The 23,188-nt window shown below is 41.2% G+C and overlaps 1 protein-coding gene across 2 annotated transcripts in view; it reads right to left on the reverse strand.

Moving 5' to 3' along the window:
- Positions 1-23,188, reverse strand: part of RBMS3 (RNA binding motif single stranded interacting protein 3) — a 3,568,139-nt gene that overhangs the window by 14,811 nt on the left and 3,530,140 nt on the right. For both annotated transcript variants that reach the window (XM_044066764.1, XM_044066763.1), the window contains exons 12-13: positions 18,025-18,114; positions 16,390-16,517 (exon numbers count right to left, since the gene is read on the reverse strand). In XM_044066764.1, coding sequence (XP_043922699.1) covers positions 16,390-16,517; positions 18,025-18,114 — 218 coding nt within the window. The remainder of the gene's footprint in view (positions 1-16,389; positions 16,518-18,024; positions 18,115-23,188) is intronic.

Below are 23,188 nucleotides of genomic sequence, written 5' to 3' on the forward strand. Positions count from 1 at the left end.
CAAATGAATAATCTTAAATATTCCTGCCAGTATAAGGTGCAGTATAACAACGCTAGGTTTAAGTTTATAGGGACTGACAAGTTGATGTATAGTTGTCCTAAAAATGTGGATACATTACATATTTTACATTCTAATGAGAAAAGATGGATGCTCAACCTCGGTGTTGCACAAGGTGTTGGTTTAAATGAGTTATTATAACCAATAAATTAACTTCTATTTTTTATGTTTAACAGAATTTGTTATCTTGTAATGATCATATTGATCCACTAGTTGCTGCCATTCTTTGTTTTGAAGAGTTTATTGGCTATACTATTGTTTTCTGACTATTTTTTCACATATAAAGTAGTTTTACATACTGTTTATATATATATATATATATATATATATATATATATATATATATATATATATGTATATATAGATGTATGTTAACATGGTTATTTTTGGTGATTATCTGTACAATATGAAGTTTGTTTTAATTGAATTAACAAATTTAATGTGTAATATATTTATACTCAATTTCCCAGTTGCGTTCCTCTAAATATGCCAAGACAAATTTTCCTACAGCATTGCCAACACATGACCTAGTACACGTGATGTAAGAGGTTATTTAACCATCATGCACTTGTCCTAGAATTAGTTCTGTTGAAGTCCTTTTGAAACACATTTTAAGGAGGAAAGCATGTTTTTAATTGTGTATACTGTTTTCTATTCTTGATCAAATAAGTTTATTATGTTAATGTTCATTTGGCATTCTTGGCAGTATGTTATGGATTCCTTTTTGATTCTGTATTACCACATGTTTTTTGCATCATATTTTGGTTCCTTTAAATACGGGTTGGTTTGTTAAGATGTCAGCAATGAAGAAATTCTACATAGCTGGAACAAAATCTGGTTCGGTTGCTGGGGTTTTAGCCTTCAAATTAAATATTTTTCTGTATATCTGACAGCTGGAGCTGTGCTCCTTCATATATATCTCTATATCTATCTATTTATCTATCTATATCTATCTATATATATATATATATAGAGAGAGAGAGAGAGATATTACAATTATACATTTTCTGGTAGTTTTGTGTGCTCCTGTTGTTTTCAAACTCACACAGAAACACAGACACACACACACACACACACACACACACACACACACACACACACACACACACAGATAAAGAGAGAGGAGATACGTTTTGATGCCTCAATACACCACAAGACCTACATGCTCAAAACACACGTGCTTGGCAACAGTTCCAGAAAAGTACACGAATACCTACAAAAGTTTACATGAGCATAATGCAGTTTTGTGGCAATTCTACTAACAAAAAAAGCATTTTTGCCAAAGGTTCAAGTAATAATGCATTCCTGACATTTGGGATTTCACCCCAGGCCTGACATAATTTATTTTCACACTAAGCTTGCACCACCTTGAAAGCTGTTCTCCATATGAGGAAGAAAAACAATCTCCAGTAATAAGAGAGGAAGGAAGGGAACAGGTTCTCAAGATAAAATTTTGAAACAGGTACTTAAAATAATTTAAAATAATGTATTCAGTAGTCATGCTGGCCTTAGGTAGGCTAGTGCCCCAGGTGTTAAGGCTCCATGACACCTCACTCGATGCCCAACACATCCTGGTCTACACACACTGTCCAGATTACTTTTTTCTTCCTTTTTCGCAGTTTGTATTACTCTTTATTTTTTCATGCAGTAATTCATTCATTCATTCAACATTTAGTCAAGACTGAAAGCTGAGGAGAAAACATTTGCTTTACGCTGGAGTCTGGGGACTACAACCCCCCCCCCCCCAAAACCATAGTGGTCCTAGAAGAAATGAGGTGTATTAGTTTTATAAACAACTTTTTTCATCCAGTGATTGCCTGAACAAAGACAATGATCAAAAAGAGAAATTTACTTTTACTTTTTAACTTATTTTTTCCTCCTGATCCTTTTACATACCCTAAATGAACAAGACTATACTGTAATAACTGTAGTAGAAATGACTGTATTAAACCAGGGTCTGGGGACTGCTATGTCCACCAAATCCATTGGATTTCATGATGCTTTTAGATGCATTTCTACAGTTTTGTAAACAAATTTTTCATACAATGATTACCTGAACAAAAAGATGGTCAAAGAAATAAATTTAGTCTTCAAGTGTGTATTTTTTCTCTGTCCTTTTACCACATCATAATTGACAAAGACTACACAATAAAAAGTACAGTGGAAATAACTGTTTTAAGCTGGGAGTCTGAAGCCACAAGGTTTCTAGATGCTCTGAGATACATTTTAGATTTCTTTAAACAAAATTTTTCATCCAGTGATTGTCTGAACAAAAGACGTAATTGCGTAAAGAAATTCATTCTTACTCTTCAGGTTTGCTTTCTTGCATCCCTTCAACACACCATAACTGCACAAGATTACCCAGCAATAATTAAATTAACTTGAGGAACTGAGGTCTGTTAGACATACAGAAGGCACAGGGTTATCTATAAATGCTCTGATGAGCATTTTAGAGCTTTTTTCCAACTTTTCTGTTCAGTGATGGCCTAAAAAAATCAAACATATGAAAAAAAATTCAATCTTACATTTCTTAATTCATGGAAAATTAGATTTATCCAAGTTTTAGTGCTCAAAGCTAAAAAAAAACAGTTCACAATAAAATAAGAAGACAGATGCGTGTGAGGATTTCTTTAAATCCTCATCTAGTGTTAAACTGGGCTAAAAATAAATGCACAAATGCCTACAGTCATATATTTCAAGCTGCTGCCATATCTGCATACATCATGCTTCCTCACCCCCTACCTCAAAAGGCAACTACTTTCTATGTACCCTTCTGATGTCAGACTAGGACAAAGCTGAAAATGAAATAGAACACGGCATAACATATTTGCTCTCAGACATATATAAGCAGTGTTCTTAATTACTTTCTCCAAAAAGATATCCATCTATCAGTGATCAAATGTTTGTGGGGAAAATGAAAAAAATTGCAATAATGTTTCCAACTTTTAAATTTTAATTTCTGTACATTACAGTGCTCCTATCCAAGCTACAATGGCCATCTGTGCACTCCTCTGAAGTTTCTGAGGAAAGTTAAAGAAACAATGACCACACTGTCTTAAGCTCTTCTCAAAAGTGCATAATAGTCCTGCAAAGACAGATACTGACTGTTTACACTGAGCGAACAACAGTGCCAGTTACTTTCATCTCAACCACCACGGCCCCCACACAGCAGTTACAGACATTATGACTGATGGCCGCATAATATTATTTCATCTCCTTAGGCCTCACAAATAAGTTGCCACAGATTAAAGTATTCCATTCTCAGTTGCTCCACACAAAATCTAAAGCCAGAGAGATATTGCCATAAGTATCTGGGTGATCACTGCCAACAATATTGTAAAAATAGTAGTGACACTTATCTCACTGTACCATTCCTCTCACCTCAACTGGCCACACAAACCAAACAGCCACCAATATTTTAAAAATAGTAGTGATGCTTATCTCATGGTACACTTCCTCTCACCTCAACTGACCACACAAACCAAATATCCAGGAATATTGTAAAAAAGTAGTGACACATCTCACTGTACTATTCCTCTCACCTCAACTGGCCACACAAATCAAACAGCCAGGAATATCTGGTTGACCACTGTAATAACAGCACTTATCTGACTTTCCATTCTTTTCACCCTGACTTTTCACAAAAAGCCAGAAATATTGCCGAAAATATCTGCCTGATCCAGCATAAAAATAATAATGATGCTTAACTCTCACACCATTCCTCTCATCTGTGCCCAGATACAATACAAAATGAAACAAAACATTTTAAAGCAAAGAAATGTTGCTCTAAACATAAATAAATAGAGAAAATGCCCATAAAAGTACAATGCTATAGGCAGTTGCCCAGTTCGCCATTTCATAAGGCTGGCCCAACTTGAAGTTAAGTATTCCATTCCATAATATTAAGAGCCCACCTATGAGATGTAGAAGTATGGCAATGAAGGAGACCACTCGCTAGTCAGTGATGTCAAGGCAGTCTAGAAATAATAGATTATAATGGGGTAAGACACTGGGTATATTCCCCTACATGGCAAAGCACTGCATGTCTCATACCAACTCATAATTCTTTCTAGCATGTCGAAGGGTCAGATGCTGGCGTCCTCTCCTGCCCATTTGGTGAATCTGGGAATTCTGAGACAATGTTACAATTGCCTCATGTACACGGACAACCCTCTCCTCCTCCCACGTAACACTAACACTTGTGAGAGATGCAGCTATTTAGCCAGACTGGAGGCTGAGCTCTCTCAACTCAGGACTGGCAAGACCAGGCAGGAGGAGAAGGCAACTACACACACCACAATACCAGTCTCACATAACTCAACCACACCACTGAATCAAACACATAAACACACTAAGACATACTCGGAGGCTCTGAGTAAAATTTACCTAAACAGCAGAGGCCTCCAAAGCAGACACCCAAGCAACTGCAAACTCAATACACCACACAAACAACACATAAACAACAAAATCAGTGTGCAAAGCAGTCACTGCCCTTAAGGCCAAATACAACACCAAACATACTTGTCATAGGTGACTCCATAGTCATACACACTGACGTCCCGCTCACCAGACTGAGTAAGGAGAAGGTCACAGTAAGCTGCCTGTCGGGCACTAGAATCCGCCACATAACGCAAGCACTCAGGTCTCTCAACAGCAGGTACAAGTCGACTCAGTCATTGTCCACGCTGGTGTCAACGACCTGAGGCGTACCTCCTTGGACTACATGAAAGAGATATTGAGGAGCTCTCTGATTATGTAGCCCAGGCAGGTATGACCCTGACCTTGAGCAGTATCCTACCTTCATCTAGAATGATGCCACAATACAGTGATAAGATGATCAGCTTTAATAATTGGCTTAAATTCTGGTGTCATTCAAAGGGGATCCAATGTCTGTCTGCCTGGGATGACATGCTGGACAAGCCACGCTGCTTTGCAAGGGACGGCTTGCACCTGTCACCCCTAGGCTTCTGATATTGGCAAAGGCTCTTGCCACCCCATAGTGCCTTTTTAGGCAAGGCTCAAATTCTAAACCTACCACCCTAGAACACAAAAAAGGAAAAAAACTAAGGGTAATGCTGCTCAATGCCAGAAGTCTCAATCTCAAGATGCACGCACTCGAGGCCCTTCTCAGTATGGAGAACATCAATGTCTGTGCTGTGACAGAAACCTGGTTCAAGGCTCCTGAGAGCACCCCAGCACTATCAGGTTTCACCTCATATCATGCATTCCGGCCCCAAAATCCAGACAACACCAAGAAAGGAGGGGGGGTGTCCATATTCATAAAGGACACTCACACCTCAAGGTTGGTGGCAACGCACGATACATCGGAGACCATCCAGGTGCAATTAACCATAGGCAAGACTGCTCTGCAATTTGTAGCATGTTACAGGCCACCCTCTCAAACTCAGGAACCTCACATGGCCTTCCTGAAAACATTGGAGGGGATAAATGTATCTCCAAACACCATCATACTAGGTGACTTCAACTACCCTAATATAGACTGGGAACACTACTCAAGCCCAAACACTCTAGCCCAAAGGTTCCTGGAGTTCATAAACTCAAATGCCATGGAACAACTAGTCACCATCCCCACAAGAGGAGAAAACATACTTGATCTCATCATCATGAACATGGGATCACAATGTTCAACACCGGAAGTATACCCCTCACTGATGAGATCAGATCATAAACTAATCTCGCTGGAGGTCCTCATCCCGCCCCCACCTGAAATAAAAAAGACCACAGTGAAAAACTTCTCAAAGCCGACTTCACACTTCTAAAAACTAGTGTGGTCTCCTTTAAGGCCCCTGAGCCAGTGGTAAACATTACTCAAACCGCTGAATCACTTACAAATGCCTTCTACCAGCACCTACAGGACTGCATGGATCAGGCAATCCCAAACAAAACTAAGACTCTTTGTACCAAAGGCAAGCATCCAGTCTGGTGGACCCCAGCCATAAACAAGCTCTACAACAAAAGGAGGAAGCTACTACAAGATAGAGCAAAATCCTTGAAAGGTAAGACACCTTTGATCATTATAAGTAAACAACTAAGAGCTCTCATAAAATCATCCAAGGCAAATTTTGAGAGAAAAATCGCCAAGGACTCAAAAGACAATCATAAGGCCTTCTTTAGCTATGTTAGAAACCTAGGAGGAAACTCCCAGATATGCTCAGAATTAGTTCAAAATGATGTGAAGATTACTGAACCTACACACATTGTCAACATACTGGCTGACAGGTTCAGTGCAAACCCCCGCCCACAAAAGGAGACATATCTTTACCAGAGGATTGTAGCCCCCAAACATCTCCAACGCCCAGGTGAGAACTGCTCTCTCCAAAGCAAAAACACAGCATCCATGGGACGGATGGTGTCCCCGGCTGTGTGCTTCACGAACTCAATGAGGAATTAAACCCGCAGTTAGGACAGCTGTTTAATCTTAGCCTCACCTCAGGATACGCATTACCCAAGGAGTGGCGCACGGCGACTGTGGTCCCACTTCACAAGGCGGTGCCTCCACCGACCCTGGAAATTACCGTCCCATTAGCTTGACAAGCCTTATCTGCAAAGCCATGGAGAGGATCATAATGGAACTCATAAATAAAGACATAGGGAACTTGCAGACTTTGGATCCAACCCAGTTTGGCTTTGTCAAAGGCAGATCATGCCTTTTAAACTTGGTTGACTTTTTCGAGACAGTCTCCAAGGCCATTGATGAGGGAAAGGCAGTCCATACAGCCTACCTTGACCTGGCAAAGGCCTTCGACACAATACCCCACTCAGGTATCATCGAAAAACTCATCAGCTTGAATGTAAACCCATACATCACAAGATGGGTTGCAAACTGGCTAGGTGACAGAACCCACAGGGTCAGAGTTGCTGGAGCCATGTCAGACTCAAAGCCTGTCACAAGTGGTGTCCCACAGGGCTCAGTCCTGGGTCCACTCTTGTTCAGCATCTACTTTTCTGAAGTACAAGCAAACGCAGGAGGGTTATGGCTGACAAAGTTTGCAGATGACTGCAAACTAAGCCATAGTCAAAACACATCTGACACAGATATCCTTCAGAAGGGCCTCACAGAAACGGATAACTGGTGCCAGAGCCATGGCCTAAAGTTAAATGCCAAGAAATGCATAGTCATACCCTTCGGGAAAAACAAGGTTACCCCTAGCTACCATATAGGTGGCAATCCACTGAGCACAGAAGAAGTCATCAGGGATCTGGGGACCCAGGTTGACAGTAGCCTTCGCTTGACACTCATGTTGCTAAAGTAGTTAGGAAAACCTTCTACATTGCCCACCTGATCATGAAGGGATTCACATCTAGATCAAGGGAGGTCATCGTCCCCTGTACTCATCACTCATTAGACCTATGATTGAGTACAATGCCCCATTCGAATGTATCTGACCCGACACCTGCAGCAGCTGGAAAGGCCCCAAAAGTTCCTCACCAAAAGGATAAAGGGTCTCAAAATATGTCTTATGCTGCCTGACTGAAAGAACTCCAGCTCTATTCAGTCTCATACCACTTGCTCAGAGGTGACCTGTGCCTGACATATAAGGCCATGTCAAACCCAGATTTGATGAATATGCTTCACCTCAAAAAATCTAGATCCCTCAGAACCACAAGGGCAGGAGACTTAAACCTTGACACGGTTATTAATAGAACGTGCTGGAGGGACAGATTCATCACCCAGAGACTCCCTATGCTGTGGAACAAAATCCCGGTACATGTGAGGCAGAGCACCTCGCTGGCCTTGTTCAAGAGGAATCTTGACCAATGGATGGGAGATCGCAGATATACCCCAGGGATTACTTCAGTGTCACTGCTTGACAAAGGCACAGCAAAATAATAGGCATAGTTTTATTCAAACTAATGGGGTGGCGAAAGCCAAATAACTATGGGCTAGGCTTATAAATGCCCTTGGGCAGATAGCCTAGTATGAACCTATGAACCTATGTGTTCTCACTGAGCATACATTGAAAATAAATGTTTTTTGTAGGCTGGAAATGTATGAGATATGTGTGGTCTGTGCAGTGCAGGCCAAATGATGACAGCTGTAAACTAGGAAGCAGCAGAAACTGGATGAAGTATGACAAGGCATTCAAAGGTCCGTAAACATAAAGGATGACAGAATGCAAGGAAACTGAAGTATGAATCATTACAGAAAGATGCTAGAAAGAAGAGAGTGGTAAACATAGATTTTATACCTGGCATGGATTTTTTTGTGAATGAGGTTGGAAAATGGTATATTACTTGAGAGAGTATAGGAAGCAAATTTCACTAGATATAGTTGTCTGTGTTCTACTAGAAAATCAAAGGGTAATGGCATGATACAAAAATGATAGACATGAATGATATAGTAACTGATGAGACACCAATGTACCTTTTGCAAGGAGGGCTAGTTTACATAGAAGCTAGATTATGTGCAGATTGCCAATGCACTTGTCACTGGGGGCAGTATTTGGTTAATTATGCCATTTTTCCACTTGTTATTTTCGGCTATTATGTGATTGCTGGTATGTATTGGATAAGAACAAATGCATTATCAGATGAGTGCGAAGACACTCCAATATCACTCCACAGTACACTAAGAAAAACTTCTGCATCACAAACATGGTGTGATGACCATGCCCTGTCCCAGCAATCAAGAAGCCTCAATCCTCACCATTAACACCAGGTAGGGCGGCTCATATAAGAGGACAGGATAACAAATACACACAGTAAAGTACAATTTCCCTTAAGTGCACACAGAGATCACAGTCAGTCTGGGGCTAGTTGCTCCCTTGCTCTCCAGGTCACCAATAAGACTCCCCATTGGCACAGCTATAAGGTCCAGATCTCAGCCTAGCTGGCAAGCTAACCTCCAGTACCCTCTCTGTCCCACCAGTGCTTCATATCCCTGCCCAGATAGCTGACACACCACACACACTTTGAGATAAGTATTTATACAACTTCACACACTCCTGGGAAAGGCAGACACAGATTATCCAGCTGTGCCCCTTAACCCAGACTGTATGGTAGTAATTTCTGCCACCACCAGCTAATATTTATCAGCTACCCAAAAGCCCTTGAAAGGGTGCCCAATTATTACTGTGCAATATTATTATCCAATTGGTAATGTGACTATTTAGTCTAAGGCTTATTAGAGTGACTTTTTACAATAAACTCTATAAATATGCAATGTACTCTAGAGCTTACTATCTCTACACAAACCAGCCACAGGTAAAGGTTTTTAAAAATATTTAATAATAAATAATTAAAACACAAGACAATACTACTACACCACAGTGATATCTAAGAGTTCAGAGATAACACTGAAACTTTAAACAATACAGTAGGAAAGTTCTGATATAACAGGAAAACACTTGTCTAACTTTCTTCTAAGTTCCTAGCTATTACTACAAGAAAACATACCTCTAAGACACTACTTACATAAAACAACAGGCAGAGTGCTGATAAGTGGGATATCAAGATCAAAACACTCACAGTTTCTCTCTGAACAATAGTTTTTAAACTCATTAACAAACATCTTTGCTAGGCCCTCCTACATTACATCATTTTGACACTTAGGTTTTCCCAGTATTCACATTACATCATTTTGACACTAAGTCTGGAGTTCCCAGGCATACAAACTGCATTATTTAGCAATCTAACACCTGCTCAGAAACTACAACAATAAAAGACATTTTGCATGTACACTCTAGCAATTATTCCTTAAGTTAAGACAATAAAAAGAATGTGTTCAGCCAGCTGCTTCGTCACCACCATTTAGATCATTTTAACTTCAAAGGACATTTGGAATGCTTGGCTTAGTTTTCCTTACAACAGATGGCAATGTTGCAACAATCTTGAAGTTCACATTTTACAGTGTTTTTTTTTTCATTTAAGAACACAAGCCTGTATTTTACATTTATATATACAAATGATAGAATTATGTAGCAAATTCTATTTGACTAGGCTGGCAGCCTTTGCCCATCTTCCCCCAATCTTCACATCTCTTCCCCCCTGGAGAACTCAAGCTAGTTTTTCAAGTGACCCTTGAGAAACGCCGCTTGAGAGGATTAGGTCTATATGGGTGTACCTCACCCCATTCCCTGTGTTGAGAGCCCATCTGCATTGGCATTGCTACTCCCACTGTGGTGCTGTACTGGCATATCAAATGCTTGCAACCCCAGGCTCCATCTTAGCAGCTTGGCATTTTGCTGACTGGCTCTGTTTAACCATATTAGGGGGTTGTGATCTGTCATTACAGTGAATTTTCTTCCATACAGATAATGTTGAAGTTTTTGCAATGCCCACACTATGGCTAGACATTCCTTTTCTACAGCTGCATTGCATTCCTCCCTGTGTTGGAGCCTACTATTGAGATAATCCACTGGGTGCTCTTCTCCCTCTGAAGAAATCTGGCTAAGTACAGCTCCCACCCCAAAGTTTGAAGCATCCACTTGCACAACAAATTATTTGCTGTAATCCGGACTAGCAAACACAGGGGTCCTCCCAAAGCATCTTTAAGCTTCTGAAATGCCTGCTCACATGCTGGGGTCCACACTACCTTATCTGGTCAGTTCTTCCTTGTCAGGTCTGTGAGGGGAGCAGCTATGGTACTATAACTAGGGATGGACTTTCTGTAGTACCCTGCTGTCCCTAAGAATGCCCACACCTGCGTTTTGGTAACAGGTGCAGGCCATGCCTGAATAACTTCCATTTTGGCAGGTTCTGGCCTTATCTTACCACTCCCCACTCTATGTCCTGGGTAGGAGACCTCTGCCATACCCACCTGACATTTGCTCAGCTTAATGATCAACCCTGCCCTCTGTAGTCTGCCCTGCACCTCCCTGACATGCTAAAGGTGCTGTGGCCATAAATGGCTGTAGATGGCAATATCATCTATGTAAGCAAGGGAAAACTCTCATGCTCCTGCTAGGATATTATCCACCAGCCTCTGGAAAGATGCTGTGGTATTCTTCATCCCAAAGGGTATCTTTGTGAACTCATACAAGCCAAAAGGAGTCAGAAAGGCTGACTTATCTCTACCACTGGGATTCAAGGGCACCTGCCAGTAACCCTTGGTAAGATAAATGGTTGTAAAATACTTAGCCCCATCATGCTGCTCTAGGGCCTCATCTGTCCTAGGCATGGGGTAAGCATCCAACTCTGTGTGACTATTTATTTTCCTGTAATCCACACATAACCTGGTGCTGCCATCCTTCTTTGGCACCAACACCACTGGGGAAGCCCAGGGACTGTTGGACTCTTGAATCACCCCTAGTTCCAACATCTCCTGTCTGTCTCACTCTCTCTCAGGGACCCTATAAGGGCCCTGCCTAATAGGTCTTTGGGGTCCTGTATCCACCTGATGCTGCACCAGGTGGATGTTCCCTGTTTTCCCAGTGAAGATGTCCCCAAATTCCTGCAGCACTGCTCGGATTTCTCGAACCTGGGTAGGAGATAGCTGCTGGGATATTGCTACCCCTTCCACCGAGGTGTCAGCTCGAGCCTCACTGAGGAGATCAGTCCTCAGATTTCTCTCAGACTCCTCCTGAAATCCACTGCAAATGCTCAGCACAAGGACCTCCCTATCATGGTAAGGTTTCATCATGTTAACATGGTACAATTTGTGCCCCTGCCATCTGCCTAGCACTTCCACCATGTATTTAACATCTCTTACCTTTCTTACCACCTTGTAGGGTCCCTCCCAAGCTGCTTGCAGTTTGTTGCATCTGACAGGAATGAGAACCATTACCTGCTGCCTCACAGCATGAGCATTCCTGTCATACCACATCTTTTTCTGTTGTTGGGCTTCTGTCAGTTTCTCCTGGGCCAAGCCCATGAGTTCCCTGAGCCTTGCCCTGAGGTTCAGGATGTATGCCACAACAGACTTCTTGTGAGTCTCGCACTCACCTTCCCACTCATCTCGAATTAAGTCTGGAGGTCCCCTCACCCTACGTCCATACAGCAACTCAAAGGGTGAAAAACCTGTGGATTCCTGGGGAATCTCTCTGTAAGCAAACAACAAATGGGGCAAATACTTGTCCCACTCCCTCTTAAACTGATCTGCGAATGCCTGTAGCATGGACTTGATTGTAGAGTTTAACATCTCAACAAGACCATTAGCCTGGGGATGGTAGGGGGTGGTCTTCATGTGCTTCACCCCACAGGACTTCCACAGACAAGCCAGCAGGTCTGACATGAAACTGGCACCTCTGTCAGACAGGATTTCTTTTGGGAAACCTACCCTGCTGAAAATCTCTAACAAAGCATTTGCCACCTTCTCTGCCTCAATGGAGGCCAAAGCCACTGCCTCAGGGTATCATGTAGCATAATCCACTACTACTAGGATATACGTTTTCCTTGTGGAACTTGGGGTACTCAGAGGAACCACAATATCCATAGTTACCATCTGAAATGGCTCCTGAATCACAGACAAAGGCATCAAAGGAGCTCTCTCCTTGTCTCCTGCCTTGCCTACTTTTTGGCACTGCTCACAGGTCCTGCAGTACCCTGTTACATCTCTGGAAATTCCAGGCCAATACAGGTTTTGCATATTATGCCTCTTTGTATGTTGTATGCCCATATGACCTGCAAAAGGAATATCATGGGCTATGGCTAGAAGCACCAGATGGTAGGCTCTAGGCACTATCAACTGCTGTACTCTCTCACCTTGTAGCCCTCCCTCAGGCGTCCACTCTCTGTATAGTAACCCTTTGTTCCAGTATACAGATTCCCCCTTCCCTTGAGAATCAGGTGCCTCCCTAGCTACCTGCATCAGGCCTTGCAATGTAGGGTCTGAGAGCTGAGCCTGTCTCAAATCCCTCCTTGTAACCCTTCCCAGCTCCCCTTCCACTGGAAGTCTGGCATCCTCTGACAGTGGTGCCTCAGTGCCAGCCTGGGTACTACTACTCTCCTCTACTTTTGCATTTACCCTGTCCAAGGGAACATCAGTACCCACAAGCAGCTGTGGCTCACATTCAGTCCCACTGCTGCAGAGTAGCTCCCTCCCTGAAGTAACCACCTCAGCAGTCCTGGCTGCAAGTATGCAGTCTGTCTGAGTCTCCCCAGGCTACCAGACCCACATGCTTGTCTCCTATCCTCACTGCATATAACTGCATAAGTACATGGTACTGCCTCATCCAAATCCTTCCCTCTCAGGACATCTGCAGGATGGTAGTTCCACACCCCTGTTGTCTCAAGACAACCTACTATTAGAATGTTGTCTTTCTCACTTACTGGCTCCCTCACCTTTGCTTCCCCACCTTGCCTCCATGGACACCCGTATGCCACATGGCCCCACTGGTTGCATTCAAAACATTTAACCCTAGCTCCTGGATGTGTACCTGGACTAGTGGCTTCCCCTGCTACTTGCAGATTCTGCTTGGGCAGTCTGTGCTGCCCACCATGGGTTGCTTTAGACCCATGAGCAGTAATGGGGGTCCCCTTCCAATGCAGGGCTGCCCTGCTGGCCAGGTATAGGTCTCCTTTCTTCCCCAACTCATCTGAAGTAGCATGTTGTCTATCAGCTAACCAGATCCTCATGTCCTCAGGCTTGTTCCTTCACCAAAAGGTCTGCCAGCCCTTCAAAGGTGGTGACCTGACATCCACTCACCCAACTATGAAAATAAGTGCTCAGTTCAACAACATATTCACATACATTTTCATCTGCCTTGCGTCTATGCTTACAAAACTTTTTCCTATACATTTCAGGTGTTAGCTTAAAACATTCTAACAGTCATTTTTGCAGTAGTATAATCAAAACAGACAAGAGTCAGGCATTTGTGATATACAAGTTACAGCTTTCCCATGGAGTAAAGGGGTCAGGAACCATACCCAGAGCCTTTGGTCAACACTATACAGTTTGCATACTCTTTCAAACATGTGAAAGAAACTATTAAAATTATCCCCCTCTTTAAATTGCAGAAGAAATTTACTGACCTGTTGTGCTTCTGCAGTTCAGTTACTCCCTTCCCCATTACCTCCATGACTCTGGCAAAGAGTCAGCATTTCCCTCTCATGCTTCCTCTGATGCTCCTTTTCATTGGCTTCTATCTCCAAATGCCTGGCCTCCAACTCAAGTCTCTTTAGCTCCAGCTGGATTTTTAAGTCCACTGCAGAAAGGTTGAGCTGTTCATTCTCCGAGGATATTGTATATCCACTGCCAGTCTGATTGTCCTCCTGGATGTAGTGTTCTGATGCAACTGTAACCAAGGCTGCAATCAGGTCTGCCTTAGTCAGGTTTCCATGCACCAGTCCCCTAGCCTGGCACATCTCCACCAGCTGGCTCCTTGTCAGATTTCCATATTCCTGCGCTGACATGCTGCCTACTCACCCTGAGCTAACAAAATAAATAAAACGATTGTGATCTGAACTCTGAGTATACACTGCATGGCTGATTTAGAGTACAAAACACCTTTAGAGATCACTGTACATAAGCTACAGGATTCACAATACCCACACCACTGCAAACCGCAAGTGAGGATATCTTATCCCAACCACTAATGTGAGGATATCTTATCCCAACCACTGCCACCAGAAATGTGATGACTGTGCCCTGGCCCAGCAATCAAGGAGCCTCAATCCTCACCACTAACACCAGGAAGGGTGTCTCATATAAGAGGAAAGGATAACAAATACACACAGTAAAGTACAATTTCCCTTAAGTGCACACAGAGATCACAGTCAGTCTGGGGCTGGTTGCTCCTTTGCTTTCCAGGTCCCCAATAAGACTCCCCAATGGCACAGCTATAGGGTCCATATCTCAGCCCAGCTGGCAAGCTAACCTCCAGTACCCTCTCTGTCCCACCAGTGCTTTGTGTCCCTGCCCAGGTAGCTGACAGAACACACACACTTTGAGATAAGTATTTATACAACTTCACAGACACTCCTGTGAAAGGCTGACACAGATTCTCCAGCTGTGCCCCTTTACCCAGACTATATGGTAGTAATTTCTGCCACCACCAGCTAACACTTATCAGCTAACCAAAGGCCCTTAAAAGGGTGTCCATTTATTACTGTGCAATATTATTATCCAATTGGTAATGTGACTATTCAGTCTAAGGCTTATTAGAGTGGCTTATTACAATAAACTCTATAAATATGCAATGTACTCTAGAGATTACTGTCTCTACACAAACCAGCCACAGGTAAAAGTTTTTAAAAATATTTAATAATGAATTAAAACACAAGACAATGCTACGACACCACAGTGATATCTAAGAGTTCAGAGATCACACAGAAACTTAAAACAATACAGTAGGAAAGTTCTGATATAACAGAAAAACACTTGTCTAATTTTCTTCTTAGTTCCTAGCTATTACTACAAGAAAACATATTTCTAAGACACTACTTACATAAGACAACAGGCAGCATGCTGATAAGTGGATATCAAGATCAAAATGCTCACAGTCTCTCTCTGAACATTAGTTTTTAAACTCACTAACAAACATCTTTGCTAGGCCCTCCCACATTACATCATTTTGACACTTAGGTTTTCCCAGTATTCACGTTACATCATTTTGACACTTAGTTTGGAGTTCCCAGGCAAACAAACTGCATTATTTAGCAATCTAACACCTGCTCAGGAAACTACAATAATAAAAGACATTTCACATGTACACTCTAGCAATTATTCCTTAAGTTAAAACAATAAAAATAATGTGTTCAGCAAGCCACTTTGGCACCACTATTTAGTTAATTTTAACTTCAAAGGACATTTGAAATGCTTGGCTTAGTTTTCCTTACAGCAGATGGCAATGTTGCAACAATTTTGAAGTTCACATTTTACAGTGTTTTCTTTCATTTAAGAACACAAGCCTGTATTTTACATTTATATATACAAATGATAGAATTGTGTATCAAATTCTAGTTAACTAGGCTGGCAGCCTCCACCCATATTTCCCCAATCTTCACACATGGCACAAAACATATCCTTACACCCATAACATTTCTTACACTTTGGAATGACATACTTGTCTAAAGAAAGTTTCTTTTTCCAAGCATCACAGTTATTTTTAGCTTGCATTTCAAGCTCATATAGTCAAAGGATACAACTGAAAGTCTACTGGGGGATAAGCTTCAGGAATACATACATGTTTCTTTTATGCTAGAGAACTTTTTTTTCTGACTTGACCTAAGAATTTAGAACTTCTTAGCAGAGTATGATTATAACATGTGTCTTGTCTTAGCAGCACAACTGAAATAAAATGCATGTCTCTAAGTTTATAAAACAATTATACATCTTTTGGTGAAAAAACACAACTAATTTTAGTTTTCATGACTTGCAGAGACAGTGGGTTCATTGTCAAATACAGGTAATACTGGAAGCTGATGGCTTACTTGGTCTGTTGGTAAGACAAAGCAGATGTATGCTCGCTGCCTGCTTCTACTGTCATCTGCTGCGACTGTCCATTGGCTTCCTGTGATGAAGGTCCTATTGTCTGTGAGGATGTATCACCAACAACTCCCTAAAGGGGAGAGATGAAAAGTGAAAATACTATAATGCTCTTTAAGGTAAGTAAATTCTTGTTGACTTCAGTATGCTTTGCCTAATATTTATTTCAGTCATGGCTGGGAGAGGTCTAGTGCTCTCAGAGATGTAATCAAATTTAAATCAATCAATCCTTATTTATACAGCGAAAAAGATGGTACTAAAATAAGAAAAGAGGATCAAAGAAGAATTTCTCTAAATAGCATTACAAGCTCTTAAATATCATCACTAACGTCTAAGAAGCCCTTATAAAATAACCATGTATTCAATAACTTCCTAATAGAACTCTTTGTGATACAGCCCCAAAGACCCCAAGGCAGTGACTTCTACATCAGCAAAAAACTGTCAGCTACTTGACTTGATTAGCACTTTTGGATCAACATCTCTTTTAAAAATAAGGACTTGCATTGTATGAGTGTGTGTGTGTGTGTGTGTGTGGGGGGGGGGGCAAGGCACTGCAAAAGCAAAACCTTCTGCGAGCTAATGCAGACTTTATAGCATAAGTAAAACTATGACACATAGTTGTTCACCAATTGGGACTGCTTTATTTAGCAATAATCCATGACTTGATTTGATCACAAGGACAAATAAAATAACATAATTTAAAGGAGAAAACATATATTTTCTAAATAATGCAATTGTATAAATAGACTTTAAATCATGGTTTCATCTGAGGTAACATCACAGAAATGGAAATATTTTTAGCACTCTTTTATGAAAACTCAAGGAAAGAAAAGGAAAACTTAAATATAATGCAATATTTATATAACAGTAGCTGTCTGTTAACTATAAGTAAAGCAGGTTATGATGGCATCTGCTATAGATTTGCTTGGCATTCATGACTTCCCATAGTGAACAACCTAGCAAACATTTTAAACCAACTTTACTGAATCACATCAACATCCACAATATTCAATTGTAAAAATGCCCACAGACATCGCAGCAACTGCTGTTGGTAAGTTCTATATATAGTCAATACCTATAAAAAGATTATTACCTCAGATGAAACCATGATTTAAAGTCTATTTATACATTTGCATTATTTAGAAAAGATATGTTTTCTCCTTTAAATTATGTTATTTTATTTGTCCTTGTGATCAAATCAAGTCATGGATTATTGGTTTGGGTGGGTGGCCTAATGGTTAAGGTGCTTGCCTTACAAACACAAGGTGCAGAGTTTGAATCTCACAAGGGATAATTGGCTAGGCTTACAGTGGCATGCAAGGGCAGTTAGCTTAGTACTAATCTATGAATTACTGCTGCAAAAGTCATTGGCCAGTTGACTGGTACATACTTTCAAAGAAACAAAGTATGACATAATGCAGAAAAACAGCATTGCCTTGTCTATGTGGAGTTTTGTTATAAAATCCATTTTTACCTTTTAAAAACAAGCACTACAGGTATAGCTAAATTACAGTCATGTAATATTTACTACAAAAATATATAACTTTCTTTAGTTATCACGGTAATAAAATGTTACTTACCTCAACTGGAACTGCTGTTGGAGGCACGGGAGTGTACTGGGGAATGTAGGTCCCTTGGATAGGTGCAGCAGCAGCAGCAGCAGACATATACTAAAAGTAAAGGCAACCATGTCAATGCAGACATGCAAAACTGACAAAAATATATTCTATGCCATGTTCTTCCTTTATAGAGTATACTTCCTGCATAAAGTAACAGCTGATAGTAACTTACCAGTAGGTAGGTATACTACACAATCACCTCCTCTAATCATTCCACATTAGTACGTAGAGAACAGATGTAACTTCCCGATATGATAGTGTTATAGACAGTGCAGTGCTTACATCAAGAATAGAAAACCTCTTCATTTAGTAAGTGCTTACTGCATGTGTGTTTGTAAAAACATTTTCATAAAGTACTTGGATGGTTCACAGCCTCATTTATGACCTAAAACAATTTGTACTGAGAAACTATGTGTATGAACAGCAAACATGCATTAATGAAACAAATTGTCTGTAAAAGGAGAAATGTGAGAATATTCCTGAAAGAGGCAAACACTGCACATCGTGCAGATGAAGGCATATATAACACAAGTAGTTTATTTATATCTGAATTATTTATTTCAGAATCGGATAGGTACATTTTTTTCTGAGTATATTTTAGAAATGGATCAAATAACTCTTTAAAAGTATCTGCTGTGGAGCGCTGTACAAAATATTCTTATCTGATAGGAATGTAATCCTATCTCTAAACTCCACACTCTAACTCAACAGGCATTTCTATCCACAGAACAGTGGTTATCCAATAATCGACTTATCCTTGACCCCCAAAAGACCAAACTCTTACTCTTTCTGCCTCAATCTCTCACTCACCACAAATCCACATTTGAAATAACTTCCACTAATAAGACTTTAATCCAACCAGAAGCTCACACAAAACTCTTGGGAGTCATCATTGATGACTAACTCAAATTCAATCTCCACTTGCTCCAAAGTATAAAAAGAACCAACCACAAACTCGGTTTATTATACTGCAATAAAAACATTCTCACTACCAATGCTAGACTCTCCCTTGGTCAAGCCCTTCTCCTTCCCTCCCTCCTATATGCTGCCCCTGTATTCACTAACATTCAAACCCTGAACAAACTCCAACAAACCTACCATAAAATAGCTAGGTTTGTCACAAACTCACCTTACAAAATACATCACTGCCTTGCTTTACACTCATTCCAGTGGCTTGAATTCTCCAAACGTCTACTTCTATCTCAATTTCAAATGTTACATTTCATCCTAAATAAGCTTGCATCCTGTCCTGCTCTCTCTTCGCTCGTATCGATCTATACGCCACCTCAGACTTTCCACACCTCCAGTCAGGAACTACTGAACACATACCAACCAAAAAAAACATAGGCAAACTCCTGTATAAATACTCCATTACACAAGCTTGGAACAAACTCCCTCTAGATATATGTTCCATCAGCCACTCAGCACACAAGAAAAACTCAAATTTTACTTGCTTAACTCAAAACTTTGTCATTGATAGGCACCAATTTAAGCAACCCACCATAAACTACCTTTCTTTCTCCCTCCTCTCTGGTATAAGTACTCCATTATCTTTGGGAATTGTACTTACTTTTCTTATTTAATCAGTTGTGTGCATGCATTTCCGTATCTACTTTTTATTTAAATGTTTTTGTAAAATTGAATCTTGATGTTAAAATACATTTTTTTCTTTTTTGTATAATGTTCATATTTTGGATGTTAAAATTCAAATTTTTCTGTAATTTGTTCATTTATTGGAGCTTTTCAGCTCGGGTCTCCATTGAAAATGGGCCCCATACCCAGTTGGACAATCTCTGTTAACAAATGTTAATAAATAAATAAATGTACCACAGAAAAATAGAAGTTATGTACTTACCATAACGTTCCATGTGAGTTGTTTATCTCGCCTTTATTCTCACTGATGGGTTCGGAGTCGATCCTCGGCACTGACACGGCTGATAGCAAACTCAAAGTTTGTCAATAGCTCGAGACCAAGCCCCTTAACCCACAATGCACTGCTGGAATTACCTCAGATCTTGTTTGCTGCGAATAACAGTATATATATATATATATATATATATATATATATATATATATATATATATACATATATACAAACATATACAGACCCTCTTATATATATCTACGGAGAACTCTTCCCAAAGGGAAAGAAGAAATATCGAATAACCAGGATGGTACTAGCCTCTAAGTCAACAGTCAGCCAGGAGGGAGGGACATGAGAATAAAGGCGAGATAAATAACTCACATGGAACGTTATGGTAAGTACATAACTTCTATATGTGAAGTTGTTAAATCTCGCCATTTATTCTCACTGATGGGTAGCGTCCCTAGCACCCTCAACCCTGGGTGGCTCATGGGAGTATGTTCTTCAGTACCGTAGAAGCAAAGGAAGACCTGTCCCTTGAAGCCTTATCTACTTTGTAATGCGTGATAAAGGTATGAGGCTTAGACCAAGTGGCTCCAGCGCAAATATTGTCAAGGGTCAATTTAGCTTGAAAAGCAGAAGAGGCAGAGACAGCTCTGGTAGAATAAGCTTTTGGTTTGTGCATTAAAGGCATGCTCACATTTTCTTAAACAAAGGATATACAATCGGATAACCATTTAGATAAGGTTGTTTTAGCCACTTGATTGCCTTTTCTTGCTTCTGAGAAGGATACAAAAAGTTGGTCTGATTTCCTAATATCCTTAGTTCTGTCAAGATAAAATCTGAGCTGTCTGTGGACATCAAGTTTGTGCAGCATATATTCCAATTTGCTAGAGTGGTTGGGGAAAGACTGGTAGTTCAATGACCTGATTGATATTTGACTCAGAACAGACTTTAGGTAAAAATGAGGGGTTTGTTCTGAGAGATACTCTATCAGCATGGAAAATCATGTAGGGTGGTCTGATAGATAATGCTTGAAGTTCTGACACCCTGTGGGCAGACATAATGGCTACAAGAAATATTGTTTTCCAAGATAAAAATTTTAGATCACAAGAAGATGCTGGTTCAAAAGGAGAAAGAATAATTTGAGACAGACTAAGGTTTAAATTCCAGGGAGAAAAGGGAGTTTTGATCGGAGGTCTCATATGAAGAACGCCTTTAAGGAAGGTTTTAGATAATTTATGGCTCATAATATTTGAGTCACCGAGACCAAGGTGAAAATTAGAGATAGCAGCTAACTGAACTCAAACTGCAGCAGCTGCTGCCCCTCCCTTAAAAATTTTTGTAAAAAATTCCAAAATTGAAGAAAGCGAAGCTCGGAAAGGGTCAATGTTCTGCCCGTTGGCCCAAATTGAGAACCTTTTCCATTTACTGCCATATAATTTCCTGGTAGATGGCTTGTGAGAAGACAAGAGAGTATGTCTTATATCTTCTGAAATTGAATGAAGCCTGGCAATTAGGGGAAGTGGATTAGCCAAGCAGTCAGTCTCAGGGACTGCAGTGAAGGATGAAGGTCCCCTGACGGGTGAGTCAGAAGGCCCGGAACTGGGTCCAGGATCCATGGATCTTCCAACAGATGATGGTGGAGAAATGGAAACCAAATGTGTCAAGGCCAGTAGGGGGCTATGAGTATAACAGTCCTTCCCAGCGATTTTGCTTTCTGTAAAAATCTGGCTATTAATGGGAAGGATGGAATGCATAAAGGAGACCCGGGGGTCAATCGTGTAAAAGTGCATCTCTCGGGGGATGACCGGGAGGTGGTATTAGGGCAAAGTAGCTTCTGCATTTTGAATTGATGTGGCTGGCAAAAAGTTTGCAGCAAGGCTGGCCCCATTTGTGGAAAATCAACTCCTCAACTTGTTTGAGAGACCACTCATGAGGGAGTAATATTGCCCTGCTTAGCTTGTGCGCTGTCACGTTGGATTTCCCTGGGATGTGCATTGCTAACAGAAAATGCTGGGATGACACAGCCCATTGCCAGACCCTGAGGGGTTCTCGACAAAAGGGGGTAAGACTTGGTTCTGCCCTGCTTGTTCAAATACCAGACTACTGACATGTTGCCGGTCTGAATTGCAATAGTCCCTAGAGGGAGAGAGTCCTGAAAGTACTGCAATGCCAGAAGTACCGCTCTCAACTCTAGAACACTGATATGCAGATCTGATTCTTGATCTGTCCATGTGCTTTGGGCAGTCTTTCCCTGAAAATGCCCCACCCTATCAGGGAAGCGTCCGTGGTCACAGTGGCTACTGGGGGGAGGGCAAAGGGTCTTCTGATTGTGACATGAAGAGACATCAACCACCACCAAAGGTCTCTCCTGCAAGAATCCATGATAAGAATCATGTGGTGCATCGGTAGTTTCTGGTAAGACCACTGAGTGAAGAGGAGCCATTGAAGAATTCGCATATGCATCCTTGCGAGTGGTATAGCCAGGATTGCTGCCTCCATCAAATCTAGTACCTTCAATTCTTCCGCTGCTGTAGCTTTCTTCTTTGACACCAGTGAGCTGACATTTTGGCGGAAAAGAGATACTCTTTCGATAGGGAGACATAGAGTGGTAGTTGAGGTGTCTAACTCTGCTCCTATAAAAACGGTATCTTGCGATGGCGATAAGGCAGACTTTTCATAGTTGATTGTAATGCCTAATTGATGCAGAGTGTCAGAGTGTACTGTCTTGCCTGAGCCATTTGATGCCTGGTGGTAGCGGTGAACAGCCAGTTGTCTAGGTATTGAAACACCTGGAATCCTAGACATCTCAGGTGAGCCGTGACCACTGCCCTGCATTTGGTGAACACTCTGGGGGCTGTAGTGAGACCAAAGGGCAGGGCTCAGAACTGGTAATGATTGACTCCCAGCCAGAAGCGCAGATGATCTCTGGAGTGTCTGTTCATCTTTATGTACGTGTCCTTGAGATCTATAGAGCACATCCAATCGCCTTCCCCTAAGAAGGGAAGAATGGACTGAAGTGTGACCATTCAGAACTTCTCTTTCTTTACGAACTGGTTGAGTCTGCTGAGGTCCAAGATAGGTCTCCAGTCCCCTGTTTTCTTTGGTGCCAAAAAGAAACTTAAGTAAGTTCCGAATCTGACTTGGTCTGCTGGGACTGGTTGGATGACTCTTTTTTCTAACAATCTGCGGACCTCTACGATTGTTTGCTCCCTGAGATTGGGTGGAACATCTGGGATTCTCTTTATAGGAATGGAA

This window comes from Protopterus annectens, chromosome 3.part1 (assembly GCF_019279795.1).
Source record: "Protopterus annectens isolate FY-2018-M chromosome 3.part1, PAN1.0, whole genome shotgun sequence".
NCBI classification, from domain to species: Eukaryota; Metazoa; Chordata; order Ceratodontiformes; family Protopteridae; genus Protopterus; species Protopterus annectens.